The sequence below is a fragment of the Mesoplodon densirostris genome, chromosome 7 (assembly GCF_025265405.1).
Source record: "Mesoplodon densirostris isolate mMesDen1 chromosome 7, mMesDen1 primary haplotype, whole genome shotgun sequence".
NCBI classification, from domain to species: Eukaryota; Metazoa; Chordata; class Mammalia; order Artiodactyla; family Ziphiidae; genus Mesoplodon; species Mesoplodon densirostris.
Window position 1 is genome coordinate 110,701,889 of NC_082667.1, and position 21,622 is coordinate 110,723,510.

Consider the following 21,622-nt stretch of genomic DNA (forward strand, 5'->3'; position numbering starts at 1 on the left):
CCCTCCCTCCCTCCCTCCCCAGCCCTGGGGTCCCCTTCCCTCTTCCTTCTCTCCGTTTTGGGGAAGGGGTCGTGGGAACAGCAGGCTCACCTTCCTTCCAGATTCCGGGTCCACAACTCAGTCTCGACTTTGGGTGTTGAGCTCAGGAGCCCCCTTTGTACTTCTGAGGGACACTTCCTTTTCACCCAGGGTCCTGGCCACCGCGGAGGGGCTCCGTGAGCTCCACGCCTCTGGGCTTTTGCGTTCTCCTGGGTCTTCCCCTCTCCTCTGCCTATCCAAACCCTCACGGCTTTGAAGCCCCGCTCACGTGCCCTTTGACCCTCTTCTCAGAAACGGCTCCTTTACGTACCTGCACATGGGTGCGATTCCTTCCACCTGGAATCTAATTGCAGCTCCTCTGACGCCAGGTGCCCCCCCTCCCACTGCCTCATTCTCTCTGGCTGCAACCCATTCCCCTCCTCCATGAGCCCTTTTCACGGCTCCGAACTCTGATGACCTCACTCCTTCTCTCTTTGGCCTTATCTTGTCCTAACAACAGTCAGCCCAGAACTTCAGGCTCTGGACGGACCCCCAGGGTAATATTCTGTCTCCTTCCCTTCCCAGTTTAGAGGCATCTCTTACACAACTGTTTTGTTCCCCTGGCTACACTGCTTTCTCCCAAAGGAGAGAAGCCAGTAGACACAGCCTTCCACCCCCATACCGGCTCCCCAGCGCTCTCTCCAAGGTTGCCTCATTTTACCGATAAGCAAACTGTGGCTCAGAGAGGTTTAGGAGCTCGCTCAAAGACACACAGCTGGTTCCCTGTAGGGCCCAGCACAGAAGTGCTCAAGGAGGCAGATTGGCTAATGAAAAGCCTTTTTAAAAGTTTAACGTGCTGAACTAAAGCCGGGCTTCTCGAAGTCTCTCCCTGAGAGACAGACGGCCTGGTATAGGGGCCTCTCCTCCCTGCCTCCCCACTGGCCCTTGCCAAATGGGAAAAAAGCCACCATGTAGAAACATAACCTTTATTGCACACGGCGCTGGGTCTTTTTTCATAGAAAAAGGTATCAACACATAAGCATCTGCAAATTGAAGCAACTCCTGGTTTTCTTGGAACAGTAAAATCGCATGCAGTGTCTCTGAGTTGGGATTTTGGTCTTTGTCAAAACCACCTAGATTGGAGGGAGGGTGAGTGGGAGGGAAAAATTGCTGAGCCTTTGTGCCTCTGTCTCAAAATAAGGTGAGAGAAATATATAGATATATAGCTTGTCGATGTGTTCCTCTCTCTATATATATGTATATATCTCTCCACACATATTTTGTGGGGTGGGGAATTTGACTTGCACTGTCAAATTCTTTGTGCCCTGGCTTCATGGAGAAGAAGAAAATAGTTTCATTTGTACAAAAGAGTTCTATGTACAAGCGTTCATGACTTGGGGGTTGTCTTTCCCTTGTTGGTTGGTTTTTGTCTGTCAATTTAATATAAATAATGCAGGAAATCAGCCCAGCTGGTGTGTGAGGGCCGGAGGTGCAGACAGGTCCAAGCGGAGGGCCGCTCTTCTGGTTGTGCCCCTACACCAGGGTGTAGGATTTGGAGTAGGCCCCGGCTCCCTGCTTCTGAGACCTCCCTACCCCTGATGTGCTCATCTCGAGAAGTGAGTCCCTGGAGCCCCCCATTTTGGTGTGTGGGCCCCCGGCCCGCGGAGGCTCAGTGCTGGGGGCCGGAGGGGCGGCACTGGGGGCAGCCGGGGGCTCGGCAGGGGTGGGACCGGGTGCCGGGGGTGCCGTGCCAGCTGGGGGAGCTGGCATGGCCAGAGTCCTCTGAGGTAAGGTGGCTGTGGCGGCGGCCCCCGGGTGCGGGAGGCCCAAGGGCTTGCTGGCAGGGTCCAGGGTCAGGTGGCGAGCCTGGGGCTGGTAGGTTCGAGCCAGGTTCCTGATGGAGGCCTCGCGGGGCGGGACCACGGGGCAGGGCTCCCGCCCGTCTGCCTTTCGGAAGAAGGCCTCCGACTTGGCGTAGAGGGGCAGGTTACAGTAGTCACCTGGAATGGAGGAAGCAGGGCGTGTTAGTGCTGGAGGCCTCTTGGAACCAGCGGCCAGCTTGTTCCCCCACCCCTACCCCTCAGTCTTCTCCCTGACCTGGCATAGGAGCCCCTCCACCAGACAGGCAGTAAAGAGTCGAGGAAAGATGTTACTTGGCCTCTCTGAGCCTCAGTTTTCTTATCTATGCAATGGGGATAATCATATTTCCCTACAGGAATACTGTGAGGAGGGAATGAGATAAAGTAAGGAAAGCGCTTAGTACAGTGGCTGGCGCACGGCAATGCTCAGTAAATTGATACCCATTGTTAATTGATCACTATAGCCGATCAGCTTCAGCTGGTGAAGAGCTCATTTGTAAACAGGGATGTCCTAAGAGCTCTGGCTGTTAGAAAGCGTTGTTTTTTTTGTTTGTTTGTTTGTTTTTGGCATGTTGCGTGGCTTGTGGGATCTTAGTTCCCTGACCAGGGATCGAACCCAGGTCCATGGCAGTGAAAGCGCCAAGTCTCAACCACTGGACCGCCAGGGAATTCCCTAGAAAGCTTTTCTTTACTCCGAGGAGGAAAGGAATGTCACTCCCTGTCACCTCCCCACATTCAGCCCGATTCTGTCCTCTGAGGACCCCCAGAACAAGGCTTTCCCCTCTTTCTCACCGCGGCCTTTCAGACACCTGAAGTCAGCTACATTTCCCCATCTCTCTCCTTCATCTCCTCTTCTCCAGGAAGAATGTTACTAATTTCTTAAAGTGCCTCCACGGGACAAGCTTCTAGGACCCTCACATGCTGATCCCTCTGCCCTGTGAGCACCCTCGCCTGTGCACGTGCCTCTCTCCCGTCCACTGTGCCAGGCACTTTCCTTAGGTCATCTCGTTTAGTCCCCACAGACCCCTGCGTAGGTTAATACCTGCCTGCATTTTGCAAGTGAGGAAACTGAGGTTCAGAGAGATTAAGTAATTTGCCCAACTTCACACAGCTACACAGGGAGGGGGAGTCATTCAGGGCTGCTCGTCTCCTAAGTCTTTGTCATTTCTGTTACCCCAGGCTCTTCTCTAGATGACCCTGAGCCCCTAGGTCAGCATGGCCACTTAGCAAGGCCAGTGCTGAGCAGACCAGATTGCCTGCTTTGACAGCCTGGGCTTTGCACCCTGTGGCCCTAATGTCTGCTGGGGGGCTTCCCTGCTCCCCTCCCCCTGGTTATCCTAGACCTGCCCTGCTGACCCCAAAGGACATATGTTCTGGCCAGGCCTCTGGAGTCAGATGGTTCCCAGTCAGGCTAGGTCCTTGCCCATCACGAGGTTTGGCCACCATGGGCTGAACTGCCAGGATTGCTACTTTGGGTCTAGATTAAGTTCAAACAGTATTGAGACCAATGGCCATTGGGCAGCTGACCCCATAAGCATTCTCTTTCCATCCTGGCATAGCTTCAGATTAAGGGAATGATCACTACTTAATGAGAACCTACTATGTGCCAGGCACGTATATCATTTCTAATGATCCTTACAACAATGCAAAGTATATGCTATCAGTTGCATTTTACAAATGAGAAAATTAAGGCCATAGAGGTTAAATGACTTGCCCAGGGTCACAGCAGTATTAACAGGTTAAGCCAGGATGTGCGCCCTAATCTGCCTGCTCCCAAGTCCTTGTTCTTTGCACCACCCCCCGACTGTCAAGGAGCCGTGCTGGGCTGGCAGGACCCAGGTGCAGTTAGGGCTAGGTCTAGCCAGGGCTCGTGGGGTTTGGGGGCAGGGGACACAGCAAGGGAGGTGGTCTGAGCGCTCACTCTTGTTGGCCCGGTGAGGGATGGGCACAGCCACATTTTTGCCCCGGTCGGCATCCTGGGGCTTGGGTGGGGAGGCGGTGAAGCGGCAGATGCCAGGCTCTGAGGGTGTGCTCATGGATGTCATGCTGTCGGCGTTCTCGTTGGTGCCTGTGGTCATCTGGTCAGAGGAGCTGTCGGAGATGAAGCATTCGGTGATCTCAAACTTGGCGTGCTGCAGTTGTTCCTCCAGCTTGGCATGCTCATAGGCCCGGGCCAGCTCCTCATAGGTGGAAGAGGCGCTCTCAGTGGACACCATGCTGTTCCGTCCTTTGTCTGGGGAGATGGAAGGCACAGAGTTGAGGGGAAATGAGTGGCACCTCCCATATTCATTGCAGCATTATTTACAATAGCCAAGACATGGAAGCACCTGTATGTCCATCAGTGGATAAGTAAATAAAGAATATGTGAGATATATATATATATATATATAAAATATATATATAAATATATATATATACACACATGCGCGCACACACACACACACACAAAATGAGATATTACTCAGCCATAAAAAAGGAAATCTTGCCATTTGGGAAGATATGGATGGACCTTGAGGGCATCATGCTAAGTGAAACAAATCAGACAGAGAAAGACAAACACTGTATGATCTCACTTATATGTGGAAACTAAAAAACCCCCAACAACAACAAACAAAACCCCCAAGCTCACTGATACAGAAAATAGATTGGTGGTGGCCAAAGGTGGGGGGTGGGAGCTGGGCAAAATGGGTGAAGGTGGTCAAAAGGTACAAACTTCCGGTTATAAATAAGTCATGGGGATGTAATGTACAGCATGATAACTATAGTTAATAACACTGTATTGAATATTTGGAAGTTGCTAAGAGAGTAGTTCTTTAAAGTTCTCATTATAAGAAAAAAAATTGTAACTATACATGGTGATGGATGTTAACTAGACTTACTGCGGTGATCATTTTGCAATATATTACAAATATCAGATCATTATGTCATACACCTGAAACTAAATGTTATACGTCAGTTATATCTCAATAAAAAATAAAGTGGGTTTATGGGGAAAGGGTGTAAATGAGATCAGACTGAGCAGGTCCCCTACCCATAAGCCCAGCTGCCATCTGAAAGCCTGACTATGGAGTGGACCAGGCTCACAAGGTCCTGCTCTCCGCCTGTGAAGGTAGTGGTGGTGGCAGAAGTGGGATATTTGATGTGCTGCCTAATGAAGGGCAGAACATCTTTCATTCTTGAAAATAAGCATCATCCTCTGAGCAGCACTCAGCCTTTTCTCCAACAAACATCATGTGTACCATTTTCTCTGTCATCTTTTGGGAGAGCAAAACGAAATCCTTGACCAAGCAGAGCTCCGCTAGGTCAAGTGTTTTTGTCATAGCCACAGAGTGAGTCAGTGACCAGCTGGAAATGAAGCTGACCTGTGCCTTGGACTCCAACAGCTGGCAGGTAGGAGTTGGGAAAACCAAAGGTGGAGATGGATAATGGGGGAGCTGGAGGAGAGTGAGCAGAATGGAGGCAGGTCCTTGGGCTTACCTGTGTCCTGGGAGAGGCTGGCACTGTAGCTGTCACTCTCGGTGACAGTGACACCATGCTGGGAGCCCACAGTGCGCCAGTCGGAGGTGAGGGTGCGGGCGGGTGTGGAGGCCTGGCACTTGGTCAGAGTCCACTGGCTTGAGTACCGGTTCCGGGTGCTGTGGGCTGACTTTACATTCTTCCTGGACACTGGATCTGCACAGAGGAAGCAAGAGCTAGTACCGTCCAGCTGCAGGCATTCAGGCTTGGGCAGCTGGCATGTACCAGAAAGGGCACCAGGAGCAAGAGAGGAGGAAGAAGCAGCCACAGAAGCTCCCCTGGGAAAGCTGAGCGAGCTGCCTTTCCTGACCACACAGCTGTCTGTGGAGGAGGAGAGCAGCAGTGTCGGGCACTGGGCGGCGTCCTAGTCCTCCCCGGCCACCCTGTCTCTTCCTTCAGCCTGGGAAGAATGTCACCTCATCTCCTGCTGCCTCCTGACTGTCCGTTCAGTCCCTACAGTCCTGGATGTATTCTATGCTTATGTCCAGAGTCCTAGTGGAAGATGCAGAAGGCCCTTGGAGAGAAAGAACAACTAACCCTCTCAAAATGTCTAGGTAAGAAAACTGAGGCCCAGAGAGATAAGGTTAGTGACATGCCCAAGGCCATAGCTAGTGAGTCTATAATCAAGGTCTCTAGACTCCGATTCCAGTGCTCTTTCCCTTCCTCCACGCTGCTCCTCCCTCCTTTTTTAAAAAAATGTCACCTCTGTCTTATGCTGTGCCCACGAAACCCCGTGTGGGAGGAGGGCTGTCTCCCCGGGGATAATGCATACTGGTGCCTGGCCGGATGTCAGACATGTCGATGAGGGGTCCTGTGCTCTGGATGAGGGCTGGGTGGTGCAAGGAGACACCGGTGCAGAAACTCTGAGGGTTGACAGCTTGGCTGAACTCAGCATCCGCCACAGGGATGGTGGCCTTGTCATCTCCTGGGGGAAGAAGTACAATCAGCAGCAGTCCTTCCCTTTGGGCACCATCTTTGTTTCCCAAATTTCTCTTTGTCGTTATCCAACAATGAAACCAAGAAAGGTCAGGTCAAGTCTTCCCATTAACGGAGGAGGAAACCTAGTCCTTGAGAGAAGCTGCAGCGAGTTCCTAGGTTGTTGAGTTGTTGATGGGGCTGCTTCTGGAACCCTGGGCACTGTGTGAGGACTGGTGGTTGCCCTTTGTGGGATGTGGCCTGGGGAAGCACACTCAGCAGGACAGAGAGCTCATGGCACCTGTCACTCACCCAGCTGCTTGATGCCCTCCTTGTCCTCGATGAGTAGCTGGACCCTGGGGATGTCAATATGTAGCCGTGGGCCCTGGGGTGGCCCCTTCACGGGGGTGTCAAAGCTTCGGTTGTTCTTGCTGTGGAGAGAAGGGTTGGAGGTGGGTGACTCAGTAGCCATAACGGGTTGGGGGAGGGGTTTTGCAGGACAGTGGGGTCTTAGAAACCTGTACCCTGAAGGGAGGAAGGGGGAGGGGAGGAGAGAGGAAGCAGCTATGTGACACCCACCTTATTAACATTTCTGCCAGACTCTTTGCATCTGCAAAACAGTAGAGAGAGGGGACTGAGTGAGAATGGAGTCTGAGAAGGATGAGAATTGGAAGAGGTATGGGGAACAAGGTGGGAGAACTTCCTAAAATGGGGCCAGGGCTTGTCTCCTGGGAAGAAATATAAGGAGTTCTGAGACGGTCCAAAACATAAGGTCTCACTGCTCCCAATTCAGGATTTGGCTCAGTTCTGCTTTCCTTTCCTCAGATTTTTATCTAATAGGGAGATCCTTCCCAAAGCAGAGGGTATGTAAAGTGCTCCATCAGCTTCCTGAATTGACTCTAATCAAACAAAACATCATAGCAGTCTGGAAATGGGCATCAGTTGTAGGTCTATCCTCAGGTATCTATCTGTTGGGGAGAGGAGAGAGTGGGGAATGAAGTAGAGGGGGGTCAATGAGTATCTCCAGATGACTTCAACCAAGAAGCTTCATTTCGTTCTCTAGGACATCTGTCCCAAAAAAGTCCATGGATGGATTTGAGGGTCAGTGCTTTGTCTCAGAGGAGCCTTGAATAGGTTCAGGACTCTCAGGTTAGGAATTGATAAGAGAGAAGAAGCAAAGGACCCAGGTAATCCACTAGACCTCTGATAACTGAGAATGATCTGTTAGATCGAATCTAGCTTCACGAACGAATTCAACCATCTATCTACTCACTCATCCATCCATTCATTATTGATCTATCCACCTGTTAATCCATCCCACCCATACATCATGCATTCATTCAACCACCCATCCATCCATCCATCTATCCACTGATCCAACCATTCCTCCATTCAGCCATCAACCCATCCAACCATCTAATCATCTGTACAATCATCTGTTCAACCATTCATCTAATTATCCACTCATCTATTCAACCATTCATCCAATCATCCATTCATACAACCATCTATCCATCTTATCATCCATCTATCCATCCAAGTATCCATCCATCCATCCATCCATCCATCCTTCCATTGATCCAACCATCGATTCAACTATCAATCCATCAACCATCCAATCTTCCATCCATCCATCCAACCATCCATCCATTTAACAACCATTAACCACCCACTGAATCATCCTTTCATCTACCCAACTCCTAAACAAACACCCTAGGCAGGCTTAGTCATTCCCTCTTCTGTGCTATTATTTTGCCTTGGCTGTGAATTCTATAAGGGCATGGGCTGTTCCTTCCTCATTCATCTTTACACCTCCAACGTCTGGCAGTATCTACAATACAGCAGATACTCAATAAATGTTTTCCAGATGTGTGAACAGACATTTATTAAGCAACTAGTGGGTCCTGGGGAAATCAAGGTAAATCAGACCCATTCATGCCAGACTATGGTAGCAGGTGTTGGGACAGGGGGTGATATTAAAAATATTTAGCACCTGACAAGGCATGGAAACAGCTCAGGCAAACCAGAGCAAAGTCTTTAGTGGCTGGGTCCTAGGAAAGTCTCGGGGATCCTATATGAGAGAATGGAGCATCCAGGGAAGAAGGGAGCAACATCTATTTACCAATCAACATGGAAATGTTTAAATATTTTAACAAGCAATATGGTTTTACCACTGTGTACCTCTAAAAGTCAGCCCTGGTGAGGGCAGGCACAAAGTCCTGGGGGCATAGAGGAGGAAGCAGTGAAAAACTAAGGGGTTTCAGAAGGCTGGAGTGGCAGCTCTCCCTTCAAGGGAACACGGGCACTCTCCCTTGTCCAGATGGTGCTGTGAGCCAGTGGAAAGTGGCCAGCATGGCTGAGGGTCAGCACTCCCTCCCAGGAAGCCCACAGGAAACTCGCCCACCTCGGAGTCGCTTCAGCCGCTTCTCTTTCCTTTTCTTGCGAACAATGAAGAGCAGTGCCACCCCCAGGGTGGCCAGGATGACCGGGCAGCCAATGGTGAACAGCTTCTTCACATCGTCCCCCTCGCCTTGTGCAGACTTGATGGGCGGGATGGTGCCTGAACAGGGGTGAAGAAGGGAGTCAGTTGTCCCTTATGAGTTGAGTGTTATGCAGAGTCTCATGGGCCAGGCAGCCCTTGGCCCTCTTTTGCTGCCTTTGGTCTCACTCTGATCTCTACTTCCTGGTGCAGAGCCCCAACTCTCCCCTCTGCTCCCCCTGATTCTGGTCCCATCAGGACAGCCATGAACAGTTGTGTAGTTTTTATACTGCATATATTAGTGACTTCCTTTTAGAATTTTCCTAAAGTCTCTCAGAGATAGTCTACTGCTTGTTGGAGTTCAGTGTTCATTTCTAGAATGCTGAACTTAAGATTCCCACATCCAGCTGGTAATGTTGTGGGGGATGGTGAGGACCATAGGAGAGAAAAGTCAGGGAAGTGGGATCCTGTGCTCTCTTCCCCAGATGGAGGCAAAAGCCACTAAACACCCTGCATTCTCTCCCTGCTCCCCATCCCGTGGGCAAAATCTGCTAACCTTGGGGGCTGCAGGGAGGCAATGCTGAGTTCTCCTGCTGACATGGCCTTCTGCCAAGCCCTGATGCTTGCTTGTTTCAAAACCTCACTTAAGAGTCATCTCCTTCATGAAGCCTTCCTTGTTTGAGCCCATCCCCTTCCGATACCACTTTTATTCTGTTTCCTTAACACATAGGTAGACTCAATTTAGCTTGTGACAGCTGGTCCCTATGAATTCAGCCCTCTATGTGCTTAAATGCATGTGTGTGCATGAGTGTGAGGTGCCCCCATGTGGCAGATACCAGGTAGTACTCACTAAACATCCGTGTGCTCATTTACATTCCCCAGACTTCCTGGCAGTTAGGTTAGAGCATGTTCAAGATGGCATAGCTAAAGATGGTGGCCAGCCAACCCTCACAAGGTGTTATGAGAGTGAGAAACAAATCTTTATTGAATCAAGCCATGAAGCTTTTAGTGTTTACTTGTTACTGCAGCACAGGCTACCCTGTCTTGGCTAATGTACCATCTGAGCAGAGGGTTCTTATAGGGCAGGACCGCAACTGCATCTCTACCTCCCTCTCATCTCTTTGAAGCAACGGAGAGCAAGTGTTGCACCTTCAAGGGCCCTCTGTCTTTAGCCTTACTGACCTGCTTGTCTGCCTATCCATCTGTGTTGGTCACAGGTATATCTACCCACTTACCTGTCTACCCATCTGCTGCTCCTTGGCCTGTCCTTTGCTTGCTTATTCAACTGTCAGCCTTTGTCCCTGACTATAGTCCTGCCTCCTTTCTATTTGTGTGTCTATCTCTTTATGTGTCTGCCTCTCTGCCAGCTTCCCTGGCAGCACCTTGCTCCAGCCCTGCCCACCCTTTCCGACTCACTGCCATCGTAGTCCAGGGTGGCGAACTGGGCGGTCTCGTTGCCGCAGCCAGCGCTGTTGCAAGCCCTCATGCGTAGCTCGTACCACGTGGCCTCTCGCAGCTCGGTCAGAAACACCTCCCCGGACCTGTTGGCGCGCAGGCCCTGCCAGGCCCAGGTGCCCTTGGGCCGGTACTCCAGCACGATGGCTGTGATAGGGCAGCCCCCGTTACTCCAGCCCTGCAGGTTAAGCCGAGCATGTGTGGAGTTGATGTGGGTGAAGAGGTGCTGGTCTTTGCTGAAGGAGGGTTCTGGGGGGCCAGAGGGAGAGAGAGAGGTTAGAGAGACTGGGAAAGATTTCTCTGGGCAGCTGGGACCACAGGGGCTCCAGGGGATCGGTGGGAGGTGCAGATGGGAGTAGGGATGCTCCAGGGGACAGAGGGGAGGAAGAAGAGGAGGGAGAGAAGGACAAGGAGAGAAGGGCCTGGCCAAGGAGGAAGACAGGTGCAGGAAAAAGGAAGAGGTGAGCCACCCATCTGCCCTACCACCGCAGGGAAGCGGGGCCAGTTTCTCCTACTGTGACTCATCCAATGCTGCAGTGGTGGGAAGTAGGTGGAGTCTCCCCTTGAGTCTCCATGCTCCCCTGTGCCCTCCTTCCCTACCCCAGCAGCCTTCCACCCCGGCCTGGGCCTTACCCCGCCCGTGGGTCTTGGCCTCGATGATCTCACTGATGCGCCCGGAGCCCACGCTGTTCTTGGCCGCCAGCTTCACCTTGTACCAGGTGCCGCACTTGAGGCTGTCCAGCCTGAAGGACCGCTCGCTCGAGCTGACGAACACATCCTTCCACTCCTCGCTGTTGTCCACCGAGTACTGCAGCACGAAGCCTGCCCGGGAGGTTTGCCTGGCTCAGGTCGGGCAGGGCGGGGCCTGGGGTACCCCAACAGGCATCATGGGGCTGGGTGCCGCAGGGGGCAGGGGGTGCTTTGGCCACTGGGATGGGGTGGATGCAAATTAGATGCAAAACGGAAAGGCCCTGGGCTGAGCTGTAGGGCTCTCTCCTGTCAGTGCTCGTGTTAGGGTTGAGAAGCCAAGGTGGGGAGGTGAGCAGAAACCAGAGCTGTGAGGCTTACGAGGGGTCCTGTCTAGACCCTACTACTCCATATTTAGTCCCCTGGCCCCGGAGCATCAGCATCACTTGGGAGCTCGTTAGACAGGCACATTCTCAGCCTCTACTCCAGACCCCCTGAATCAGAATCTGCTCTTACAAGATCCCCGGGTGATTCATATGCACGTTTAAGGTTGAGAAGCACTATCTAGAACATCTGTCTACTTTTACAGATGTGGAAACTAAGGCCCAGAGAAGAAGACAGGCTTCCTAAGAAAACAGACTGCCTCAGGTTCGCACAGCTCACCAGTGGCAAGGAGGTTGGGTGTTGTAGAGCCCAGACATCTAGGCTGGTATATTTTCCATGGCACTTGGGTAACTTCCATGTGGTCTGAATCGCCCCTCCCCCATTATCTCCTAAGCATTATGAGGACAAGCAGTGGGAGTGAGTGAAGCCCTTCCACTGCCCCTGGGCCCAGAATTCTTTCCCCTGTCTCCCCCCTCCTCATCCAGACCCCTCTCACCTCGGATGGAGCTGCCCCCATTGTCACCTGGAATCCAGGTCAGGGTGATGGACGACGCGGAGGTTTTGGAGACAGTTAGGCGGGGTTGGTCCGGGGGAACTGTGAGGGGAGAGCCACCGGTCCGCACCAGAAGGTTAATCTCTGACACTGGGGTGGGTTGAGGGCGAGGGGCTGGCTGTCCCACCCTCTCGGTGCCACCCTCACTCCTGCTCATTCTCCTCTCTAGCCCTCCTGCCTCCTCTTCCACGGGGACCCTCTGATCCACCAAGGGTCTGTCTCCCCAGTGGCGGGTCTTCTTCTTCCATTCGACAACCCTCTCTCTCACACGACGGAATTCCTCCATCCCTGTCCCCACCGGAGCCCCACCCGCCTCGCAGGGTCTCACCTTGCACCAGAAGGTTGACGATGATGGTGTCGAAGCCCCCAGTGTTGGTGGCTGTGCAGGTGTAGTAGCCCGAGTCCTCAGCCTTCACCGCGCGCAGCAGCAACGTGCCATTGGTGTGGATGAGCCAGTGCCCATCCATGGACACGGGGATAGCCGAGTCTTCGCTGCGGGGGTGGGGGATGGGTTATAGAAGGCATCCCCTCCTCCGGGGGCTTCCCCCAGGTCTGCAGGCAGTTGGAGCTGGGAGCAGCATGGGGCTGGCTCGGGGACCCTGGATTCTTGGGCTGTTACTCAGTGCTTCCTGGGCATATCCAGGAATCTTGGGCCCTTCAATCACCCAGGGAAGGGAGGTCCTTGGCAGCCAACAGAGGGGAGCCAGGGAGGTCAGGCCTGTGTGTGAGAGTGGTAGCCGTGTACCTGGCTGGGCCCCTGCAGGGCTGGAGGTGACTGAGTCACTGGAAGGGAGGGACATTGGTTCTCCTCATGGCTCTTCTGCTGTGCCCAGCCCTGGGGGTCACCTATCCCTGCGGGGTCCCACACACACCTGTCCTTGGTCCACTTCACGGCAGGGGCTGGGTCTCCCACTGAATTGCAAGGCAGCCGGACATCTCTCATCCAGGGTGTTGTCACAGTGCCCCCAAAGGATATGATCTTTGCTGGGGCTACAGGAAAGAAAGGATGAGAGACACCCCACTTTTACCACCAGCACCGCACTGGCTACCTTGGGCTTGGGGTTGGGGGAGAGTCCAGGAAATTTCAGATGCGAGTCATTGATTCAACCAACGTTTATCAAACACCTGTTTGGGCCAGGTATCACAGGAGGCTCTGAGGGGCCACAAAATGAATCAGATCTATTCCCTGTCCTCAAGTTGCTCGCCATCCAAGAGGGAGACGGATACTTAAAAAAATCATTAGGGTGAAAAATACTATGGTAGGGGTAGAGACAAGTAACCCTAGGAGCAGAAAGAAGGAGGAATGAACTCTGGCAGTGCAGTGGTGGTGGAGGTAAAGGCCAGGGGCGGCTTCTGGAATTGGCAGCTTTGACTTGAATCTTGAAGGCTAAGAAGGAATTCACCACACAGAGAAGGAAAGGCATGTCGGAAGGGGGAACGGCACTGAGTAGAGGCACGGGGGCCTGAAACACACGATGAGTGGGAGGATCCTTTGGGGCAACCAAAGCCCAGGGTGAGTGAGGAGGGGGCAGCAGAGCCGGGGCCAGAGCGGTGAGCAGGAGGCAGGGGGAGATGGAGGGCTCTGCTGGCACCTCAAGGAGGCTGGGCTTCTTCTTGAGGTCATGAGGAGGCTTACAGGTAAGTAGTGATATGTTCAAAGTAGAGTTTTAGACAAATCCCTGGCTGCTTGCAGAGGATGGTTTGGTGGAGGTGATCTTTTTTTTTTTTTTTTTTTTTTTTTGTGGTACGTGGGCCTCTCACTGCTGTGGCCTCTCCCGTTGTGGAGCACAGGCTCTGGACGTGCAGGCTCAGCGGCCATGGCTCACGGGCCCAGCCGCTCCGCGGCATGTGGGATCTTCCCAGACTGGGGCATGAACCCGTGTCCCCTGCATTGGCAGGCGGACTCTCAACCACTGTGCCACCAGGGAAGCCCATGGTGGAGGTGATCTTGCAGGATGAAGACCAGGGACAAGACGGTGGCTGGAGTGCAGGCGAGAGGTGATACAGGGTGGTGGAGAACAGACTAGGGGCTCAAGGGAAGAAATGCCAGGACGTGGGGTCTGCCTAGTTTTGGGGAAGAGATAGAGGGGGAGGTGAGGGTGACTTCCAGGATCCCAACTGGGCCAACCCGATGGGTGCTGGTGCCCTCGTGGAGTTGAGGCCCACAGGAGGAGGAGCAGGGTAGGTGGGAGAGACGGGAAGATTCTGCTCACGTTAAACCTGGGGGACACCCATGGGGGTAGCTGGAAAGCAGGTGGATATAAATCTTTTGGAGCATGAGAGAGATGACTGGACCACACTGATGTGCACTCAGCAGCAGACTGACTGAGGTCACCAGGAGGGGGACTGCAGATTGACAGAGGAATGGCAGAGCCCTGGGGTCCTCAGCATGCAGGCGTAGAGGAGGAAGACATGTCCCCGGGGAGACAGGAGCACACTGAAAGGACCCTGATGCACAGGCGGCATCATGGAAAGCAAAGGGAGGCAAAGATGCCAAGGGCCCAGTGAGAAGGCAGTCGTGTCAGGCACCTTGGAGATCTCCAGGCCCAGGGTTGAAAGTGTTAAATTAACCAAGCAACCACGTGCTTCGGGGGGCCACAGTCAGCCCCACTGAGCCACGGGACCCTTCTTGGGGAGAGGGAAGATGTAAGGTGGCTGAGGAAGCAATGCTTAGAGGTTTGGGTGCAGGGAATGGAGGTTCCTCTCCTCTGAGGGCAGCGCCGGGGCGATGGGCTTGGGACAGTAGGTGAGGTCTGGAGGGGCCGCCGAGGAACAGAAGGCTGCCTGGGGCAGTGGAGGACCGCCGGGGGCCAGAAAGACGTGGACTGGGCTGAGGGGCCCAGTGAAGACAGCCTCCATCGCGGGCAGAGAGAAGTGTTGGGGGCCTCGGGGATGGCGCCAGGGGCTCTAGAGATCCCGTTCTAGACCCAGTTCTGCCCTGTGGCTGGGACTGGCTCCTGTCCCTCCACCTCCCAGGGCTGCTGTGAGGACAGAAGAGCATGATGTCTACATTTGAAGAAGTACGAAGCCCTCTGGGAACGTGTTCCATTTGATTTCCACAGGGGAAGGGGCCAGCCTTCAGCCAAGACACCCAGGCTCTCAGACCATGCTCTGGGCCAGCGCCAGCTGTCCTGGGAGGATCAGAGGCCCTGGGCCCCTTCCCTCCTGAAGGAAACAAGTCCAGAAGAAGGGGTGGGTAGCCCCTCTGGGAGGAGGGGCCCGGGGAGGTTAGACACCTGAGGCCGTGTGGAAAGAGCCCTGACTTGGAGCCAGAAGAGCTAGCCCACCACTCTCGGCTGTCTTTGCAGACCATGCCATCCCGGCCTCAGAGTGTCCACTGGAAAATGGGATGACAGCCCCCGCTGGCAGAGCAGCTGCGGGTCCTCCGTTCAGTGCCCGCTGACCCTGAGCCTGAGGCCAGGGAGGGCAGGCGCCTCTCGGGTCTCAGCCAAAGGAAGCTGGTCACCCCCTGGGCTGAGGCAGGCACCAACCATCCGAGCCCTGGTCCTGGGGCCCCAGGGCTACAGCGACAGGTGGCTGTGGGACGAGGGAGGGCCCAGGGAAGCCCAGGGTCAGAGTAGAGGCTGGAAGTCTTGGGCCTGTGTGGCTAAGTCCCATGCCCCAGGGTTAGCACGGGGCAGGCGGCCCGGCAGCTCCGCGAGGTGGCCTCTGTCTCGATCTTGGGCTGAGGCCTCAGAGCTGTCATTCCCTGTAAAGTGGGGGTACACGTGCCCCCATGCCATACGTACGCCCAGGTCAGGGGTTTGGCGGAGCACCCCCAAGAAAAGACGTGGTCTTATTCACCCTGCGTGCCCCATCTAGCCCACAGTCTCCTTTGGCATGGCCCCTGTAAATGTCTGTTGGTTGAACGAACCACCAATCAGTGGGGTCACCCCTGCCTGAGGTGTCCGGGCTTTGGAAGGAGGGGGCCGTCTTGCCGGCTCTCTGCGCCGTGGAAGCAGTGTACCCCACCTCAGTCCCCTTTGGAGGAGCTGAGCTGGGCTGGAGTTGGGAGCTGGGGACCAGGGTGCATTACGCCCAGCGCCCCTGGCTAGCGGTGCTGCCTTGAGCCTGTTGTGAGGCTTTCTGGGAGTCAGGGGGCAGCAGAGGCCCGGTCTTGGTGTGTGCAGGAGGGAGGCGGGCGGCCGGCCAGCCCCTGACAGCCAGGTCACCGACAGGGTGAAGGGAGGACATCCCCTCCCCGGGGAGAACCGGAATGCTAGGCGGGGCGGCTTCTGCCCTCTGCCGCAGTCCCAGGCTGCTCACCCTTGCCAGCAGGCTCGATGGTCACCTTCTCGCTGCCGTTGCCCCGTCCGGCAGAGGTGACGGCAGCCACCCACAGCAGGTACTGCTGTCCTCGGTTTAGGTGGGCGATCCGGTAGAAGAGCTGCTCCGGACTCGTCTCATACTCACTGGGAGCCTGCGGGGCAGAGGCGAACGCATGCTAAGACCCAAGGCCCCTGGGCCTCCACCTCCGCCTCCAGCCTTGCTGGGGGCCCTGGGCTCGGAGGAGGTAATGGCCGGGTTGGGGGCCGGGGAGGCAGGATCCTGCCTAGTCTGCCCTTTCTGGTTTTGGAGCCACACTGAACAGAGTTTGCCCTGGACTTGGCACGGGGCTCAGCCCTGGGAGCTGACGGGCCTGCTCTGACGGGCGTGTTGCTGGGTCAGCCTCAGTTTACCTCTTGGACTGATCTAGGCACTGGCCACTGTGGGTCCAGGCCAGGAAGTGTGAGTGTTCTGAGAGATGGAGGAGAAGGGAGAAGGGAGGAGGGAGGGTCTCAGGAAAACCCTGAGTAAAGGGAGTCTCTGGGAAGAAGCTAAATTACTACATTTGCCTTATTAGGGCTGTAGACAGGCTCCCCTAGCCTGTCCCCAGTCAGAGTCACCTCCCAGCCCTACTGTCTAATTACTGCTCCTTCATTCCTCCCCCCTTCCCCCCACCTCTGGGGGAGGAAGGGGTGGGAGAGGGAACTAAGAAACCTTCGGGGGCAGCACTTTATTAATGATGATTAGTGGTATAGATCACCATATCTATATTTGTAGGTTATATAAATCTATAAAATTTTTTTAACCAAATGACAGTTTTGACAAGTTGCCAACAAAACAATATCGGATCCCAGTGGTTTTACCAGTTGCTTTGATGAAAAGATTACGTTGCCTTGGAAACCAGAGGCTCAGATATTGAAATGAATTTGAGAAGGAGCTTTTGATAAGCGCTAGTTTGCAGACCTCCTGTCAGCCCCTTCCCTGGTGCAGGCGGGATGGGGCTGACTTTCATTTTATTTTATTTTTTGGTCAGCTGTGGGGTAGGGAAAGCAGGACAGCACCAGGGCCTCTTTGACATCAGGGAGGAAGTCTAGGCAGGGGGAGCAGCCCCGGAACAGATGGGGGGCCCCCAAGGCCAGAGGGAGCTAATAATTAGTTACCTCTGCAGTCACGGGATCCTGCACACACACGCCTATATGCACACGCTCACACGCACATGGACATGTAGACACATTCACGCACGTGCTGAGGGACAGACCTCCAGACAGATATGGGGTCACAGAAGGACATTCTCTGTCCGCCATGGGAGGGCTGAGGGGCCCAGTGACTTATAATAGGAGAAAACATCCTTTTTGGCCCCAGACTGTCTGCAGGGGGATGCTCGGGAGAAGGTACAGGCATCCCCACAACACACACAGAGCTCCCTGGCAAACTCCTCCTCCTGCCTCCCTTGTGGAGATCTGGCCTTGAATCCAGGAGGTCCCTGAAAGCCACCCTGAGCCCTAGTAGTTGGGAAGTCCTCTCAGGCTGCAGCACTGGGGGACTGTGTGGATATCTGCAGGTCATATCTGAGCACGAGGCAGGGCAGGGCAGTGGCTTTGATACCTGCTTGCCTCACTTGCTATATGATCCACAGTGTCTCCCATGGTTTCTGGGGCCTCAGTTTTCTCTCCTGCACACTGAGAAAGCAATACAGCTCGGCCTACCCTGTGTGGTTACAGTGAGGCACATATGAGGCAAGGGGTGTGCAAGTCTTTTGTAAAAGGGGAAATGGTCTTCTCCTGGCACATTTTTCTGTGAGGGTGGAGGGGTGTGTGTGTATGTATGTGTAGAGAAAAGTTGAGTGTACTTGCTTGTGTGTGTCAGTGTGTACCTGAATGTACATTTGTGTCTACACAGGGCAGGAATGCTTTGGCATCCCCCTGAAGGCATTAGCATATTACCCAGATCCTGGGTGCCTTCTTTTAACCTGGATTCCCCAAGAATGTCCTGAAATCACTTTCAGAAATACACAACTCTACTCCCAAATAAAGTCCCAGTGGATCAAAGGTTAAAAAAAGGTAAAACTATGAAAGAGGAAACTATAGGTTAATATTTATCTGTCCTAATAACAAAAATAAAGGAAAAATCAAAAATGAAAATGATTTATAAATTTAAATTATACAAAAAGAAAACCTATGGTATAATAAAAACTAGAATCAAAGGCAAGCAAATACTTGCAACATATATGGTCAAAAATGGTTATTATCCTTAATATGTAAAGAGCACTTACAAATCAATAAGAAGAAGACCACGATACACCCAAATAAAAAATGGACAAAGGACATGAATTGACAATTACCCAAAGATGAAAAAAACAGCCAGAAAACACATAGCACTAATCAACCTAACTAGTAATCCAAGAAATATAACTTAAAACAAGACCTCTTTTTAAAAAAATCCCAACTGTCAAAAAAAGAAAAACATATAATACCTTGGATTAGTATGGGTGCAAGGAAGAAGTATATGCTACTTATAATGCTATATAAGAAGTATAAATTGGTGCAAAATTTCTGAAGAGTAATTTGCAAACGTGTATGCAAACCTTAAGAATGTTCATACTCTTTGTGACCCAGGAATTCCTATGGAAATTTAACCTAAGAAAAAAATAAAACGTGTACATAAAAACTTTTATGAAGAACTCTCAATGAAACATTATAATGGTGAAAATAAAAACAGATTAAATATAGAATAATTGGGGGACTGGTTAAATAGATTATGTACATACAGATGATATTTTAAAAGAATACTTGATGTCATGGAAATTCCCTGGTGGTAAAGTGGTTAGGATCTGCGTTCTCACTGCTAAGGGCCTGGGTTCAATCCCTGGTCAGGGAACTAAAATCCCACAAGCCATGTGGTGCAACCAAAAAAAAAAAAAAAGAATATTTGATGTCAAGAATATTTCAATAAAAAAGAATATTCGATGGTGTGGGAAAGTGCCTTCATATGTTACATGAAAAATGCAGATTATATCACATTGTGTAAAATTTTATTTTAATTTTGTAAAAAAACCAAAACAAAACCATGGTATACGTACAGATCAAAGACTAGAAGATTATACACCAAAACGTTGCCAATGTTTATCTTTAGGGAATGAGAGTACAAGTAATTTTTACTTTCCTCTCTATATTTTATATATTTACAGAATTTTCTACAATAAAATTGTATTATTTTGATAATCAGAGAAAAACAACAAGTGTATTAAATTGTTTGGTAAAATTTCTAACAGGACTCAAGGCAGCTCTGGCCAGCCCTAGGGTGTAATTCCTGGGATCCTGCACCATATGTAGTTTCCCGCATCTATTCTGAGGATTCCACACACACAAGTTCATACACTCCAGTATGTACACACATAGACTCACATGCATTTGCCTCTCACCCCACACTTACTCCCACAGTCTTGCACTATCACATGTACACGAGTGTGCCCTCACTCCTGGAGCTCTTTCATAAATGAATTTGTGATGCAGTTGTTTGGAATCTGGAATATATTTCTGCAAAGCAATCATATTACACAATCACATGTGGTGGTTAGGTCCCCTGGTCCCTCCTTCAGCCCAGTCCCTGCCTTGCAACATGGCTGAACTGCAGTTCTCATCACACTAGCACACCTGCCCCACCCACCATGTGACAATGTCTGATGGGAAATCTCCCCAGGAGAGAGGAGGTTCCTCTATGCTCGGGGCATAAAGAGGAAGGAGGGAGGCTCCCCAGGTCTCCAGCAGCAGGAGGAGGGCATGGGGACCAGGCACTCTGCTCCGGAGCCTGGGAGATGTGTCCCCAGCCAGTTGACTGGGCATCCTGGAGCCTGAGTTAATGAGGAGGCTAAGTTCCCAGATACCAATCCCTTTGAAAGACTTCATTATCAGAGGAAGTAATGACCATACAAACCCAAGCTGGAGAATGAGTTCCCACCCTCTCATCAATTTATGAAGGGAAACTTGCCCAATGTCCAAGGCTTTACAATTGCCAGGGTGCTAGTAATTCATTCATCAAACACGTATTCTGTGACAATGATGTTCCAGGCACCATGTTCCGCAGCTGGGGACCCAAAGATGAATAGATAGATGCTGCCCTTGTCCTCACAGGGCCCCTCAGACCAGTGCGGGAGACAGGTGAGTGAGCAGCTAACTGCCAGCTAATGCATTCAGCGTGTGCTAGAGGATGAAGAACATGCCATGGGCAGTAGGATCAGCAGGGGCAGAGGACTGGGGGTGAAAGGCAGAGCGACTGTCCAGACGGTGACAAGCCGAGTGTAACAAGAGCCTAGGATGTGTGTGAGTGGGAGGGGGGAAAAAGGGGCAGAAGACATGGCTGAAAATGTTGATTGGAAAATTGGTACAACCCCTCAACAATGGCAGGGTGTTCTCAACCTAACACCTGCAGACCCCGTGATCCAAGAGTTCCTCTCATAGGCCCAACAGGAACGCATACACAAGAGCACCAAGAGACATGGACAAGAGTTTTCACAGCAGCACCAACTGTTATAGCTCCAAACGGAAAACTACCCAAATGCCTATCAACGGATAACACAATGGATAAATTGTAATACACACACGTAATTGAAAACTATACTGAAGTGACAGTGAGTGATCTCTAACCACACACAACAATATGGATGAAATTCACAAACTCAAAATAATGTTGGGTCAAAGAAGCTAGGCAAATGGCGTGTGTGTGTGTGTGTGTGTGTGTGTAATATAAAGAACAAAAAGAGGCAATGCTAATCTGAAGTCAGGATGGTGGTTACGCCTTCAGGGGGAGGGTGGTGACCTTCTGGGGTGTTGTCCTGTTCCCTGCTCTGGGAATCCCCCCTTCTGCATACTTGGATGTGTGAAAATTCATGGAGTTGTATAGTCATCATATATGTACTTTTCTGCATGTGACATAGTGGCTGTGAGGATGGAGAGGAGGGGACGGAGTCGTTGAAAAGACATTTCTGGGCTTCCCCTCTGGTAATAGAACTCTGGCCTCACTGGTGAGGAGTGGGGCCCCTACGGCTCAGAGGGTAATTCGGAAAGACCACAGGAAAGCAGAGAACAGAGGATGAAATGATGACACAATTACCGAGCAATTTCAGGGCAGCTTTCCGGGCTGCCGGAAGCTCATCTGCAGGTGCTGGGCCTGCTGTCACGTCACAAGTTGCTGATGGAGGGAGAAGCTGGCCTCCATCTGCTCCCTGCTCTCCCCGGTCCTGAGCACATCCCTTGATAGTACTCATGCCCCCCCGAGGGAGCACCCCTCTGCTTTTCCCACTAGACCGAAAGCGCCCCAAGGGCAGGTGTCTTTGCACCTGCTCTTTTTTTTTTTTTTTTTTTTTTTTTTTTTAGGAATTTCATATAATTTCTAGAACTTTTTTTTTTTTTTTTTTTTTTTCGGTATGCGGGCCTCTCACTGTTGTGGCCTCCCCCGTCGCGGAGCACAGGCTCCGGACGCGCAGGCTCCGGA

General features: G+C 52.1%; 1 protein-coding gene across 1 annotated transcript in view; it reads right to left on the minus strand.

The window, feature by feature from the left end:
• Positions 1-1,551: 1,551 nt before the first annotated feature.
• DSCAML1 (DS cell adhesion molecule like 1) overlaps positions 1,552-21,622 on the minus strand; it is a 342,119-nt gene continuing 322,048 nt past the window's right edge. Inside the window, exons 21-33 of the mRNA XM_060103740.1 lie at positions 16,133-16,286; positions 12,739-12,856; positions 12,195-12,358; positions 11,810-11,908; positions 10,876-11,064; positions 10,204-10,491; positions 8,713-8,868; positions 6,888-6,918; positions 6,621-6,739; positions 6,166-6,318; positions 5,355-5,549; positions 3,799-4,110; positions 1,552-2,018 (exon numbers count right to left, since the gene is read on the minus strand). Of these exons, the coding sequence (XP_059959723.1) occupies positions 1,552-2,018; positions 3,799-4,110; positions 5,355-5,549; positions 6,166-6,318; positions 6,621-6,739; positions 6,888-6,918; positions 8,713-8,868; positions 10,204-10,491; positions 10,876-11,064; positions 11,810-11,908; positions 12,195-12,358; positions 12,739-12,856; positions 16,133-16,286 (2,445 nt within the window). The remainder of the gene's footprint in view (positions 2,019-3,798; positions 4,111-5,354; positions 5,550-6,165; positions 6,319-6,620; positions 6,740-6,887; positions 6,919-8,712; positions 8,869-10,203; positions 10,492-10,875; positions 11,065-11,809; positions 11,909-12,194; positions 12,359-12,738; positions 12,857-16,132; positions 16,287-21,622) is intronic.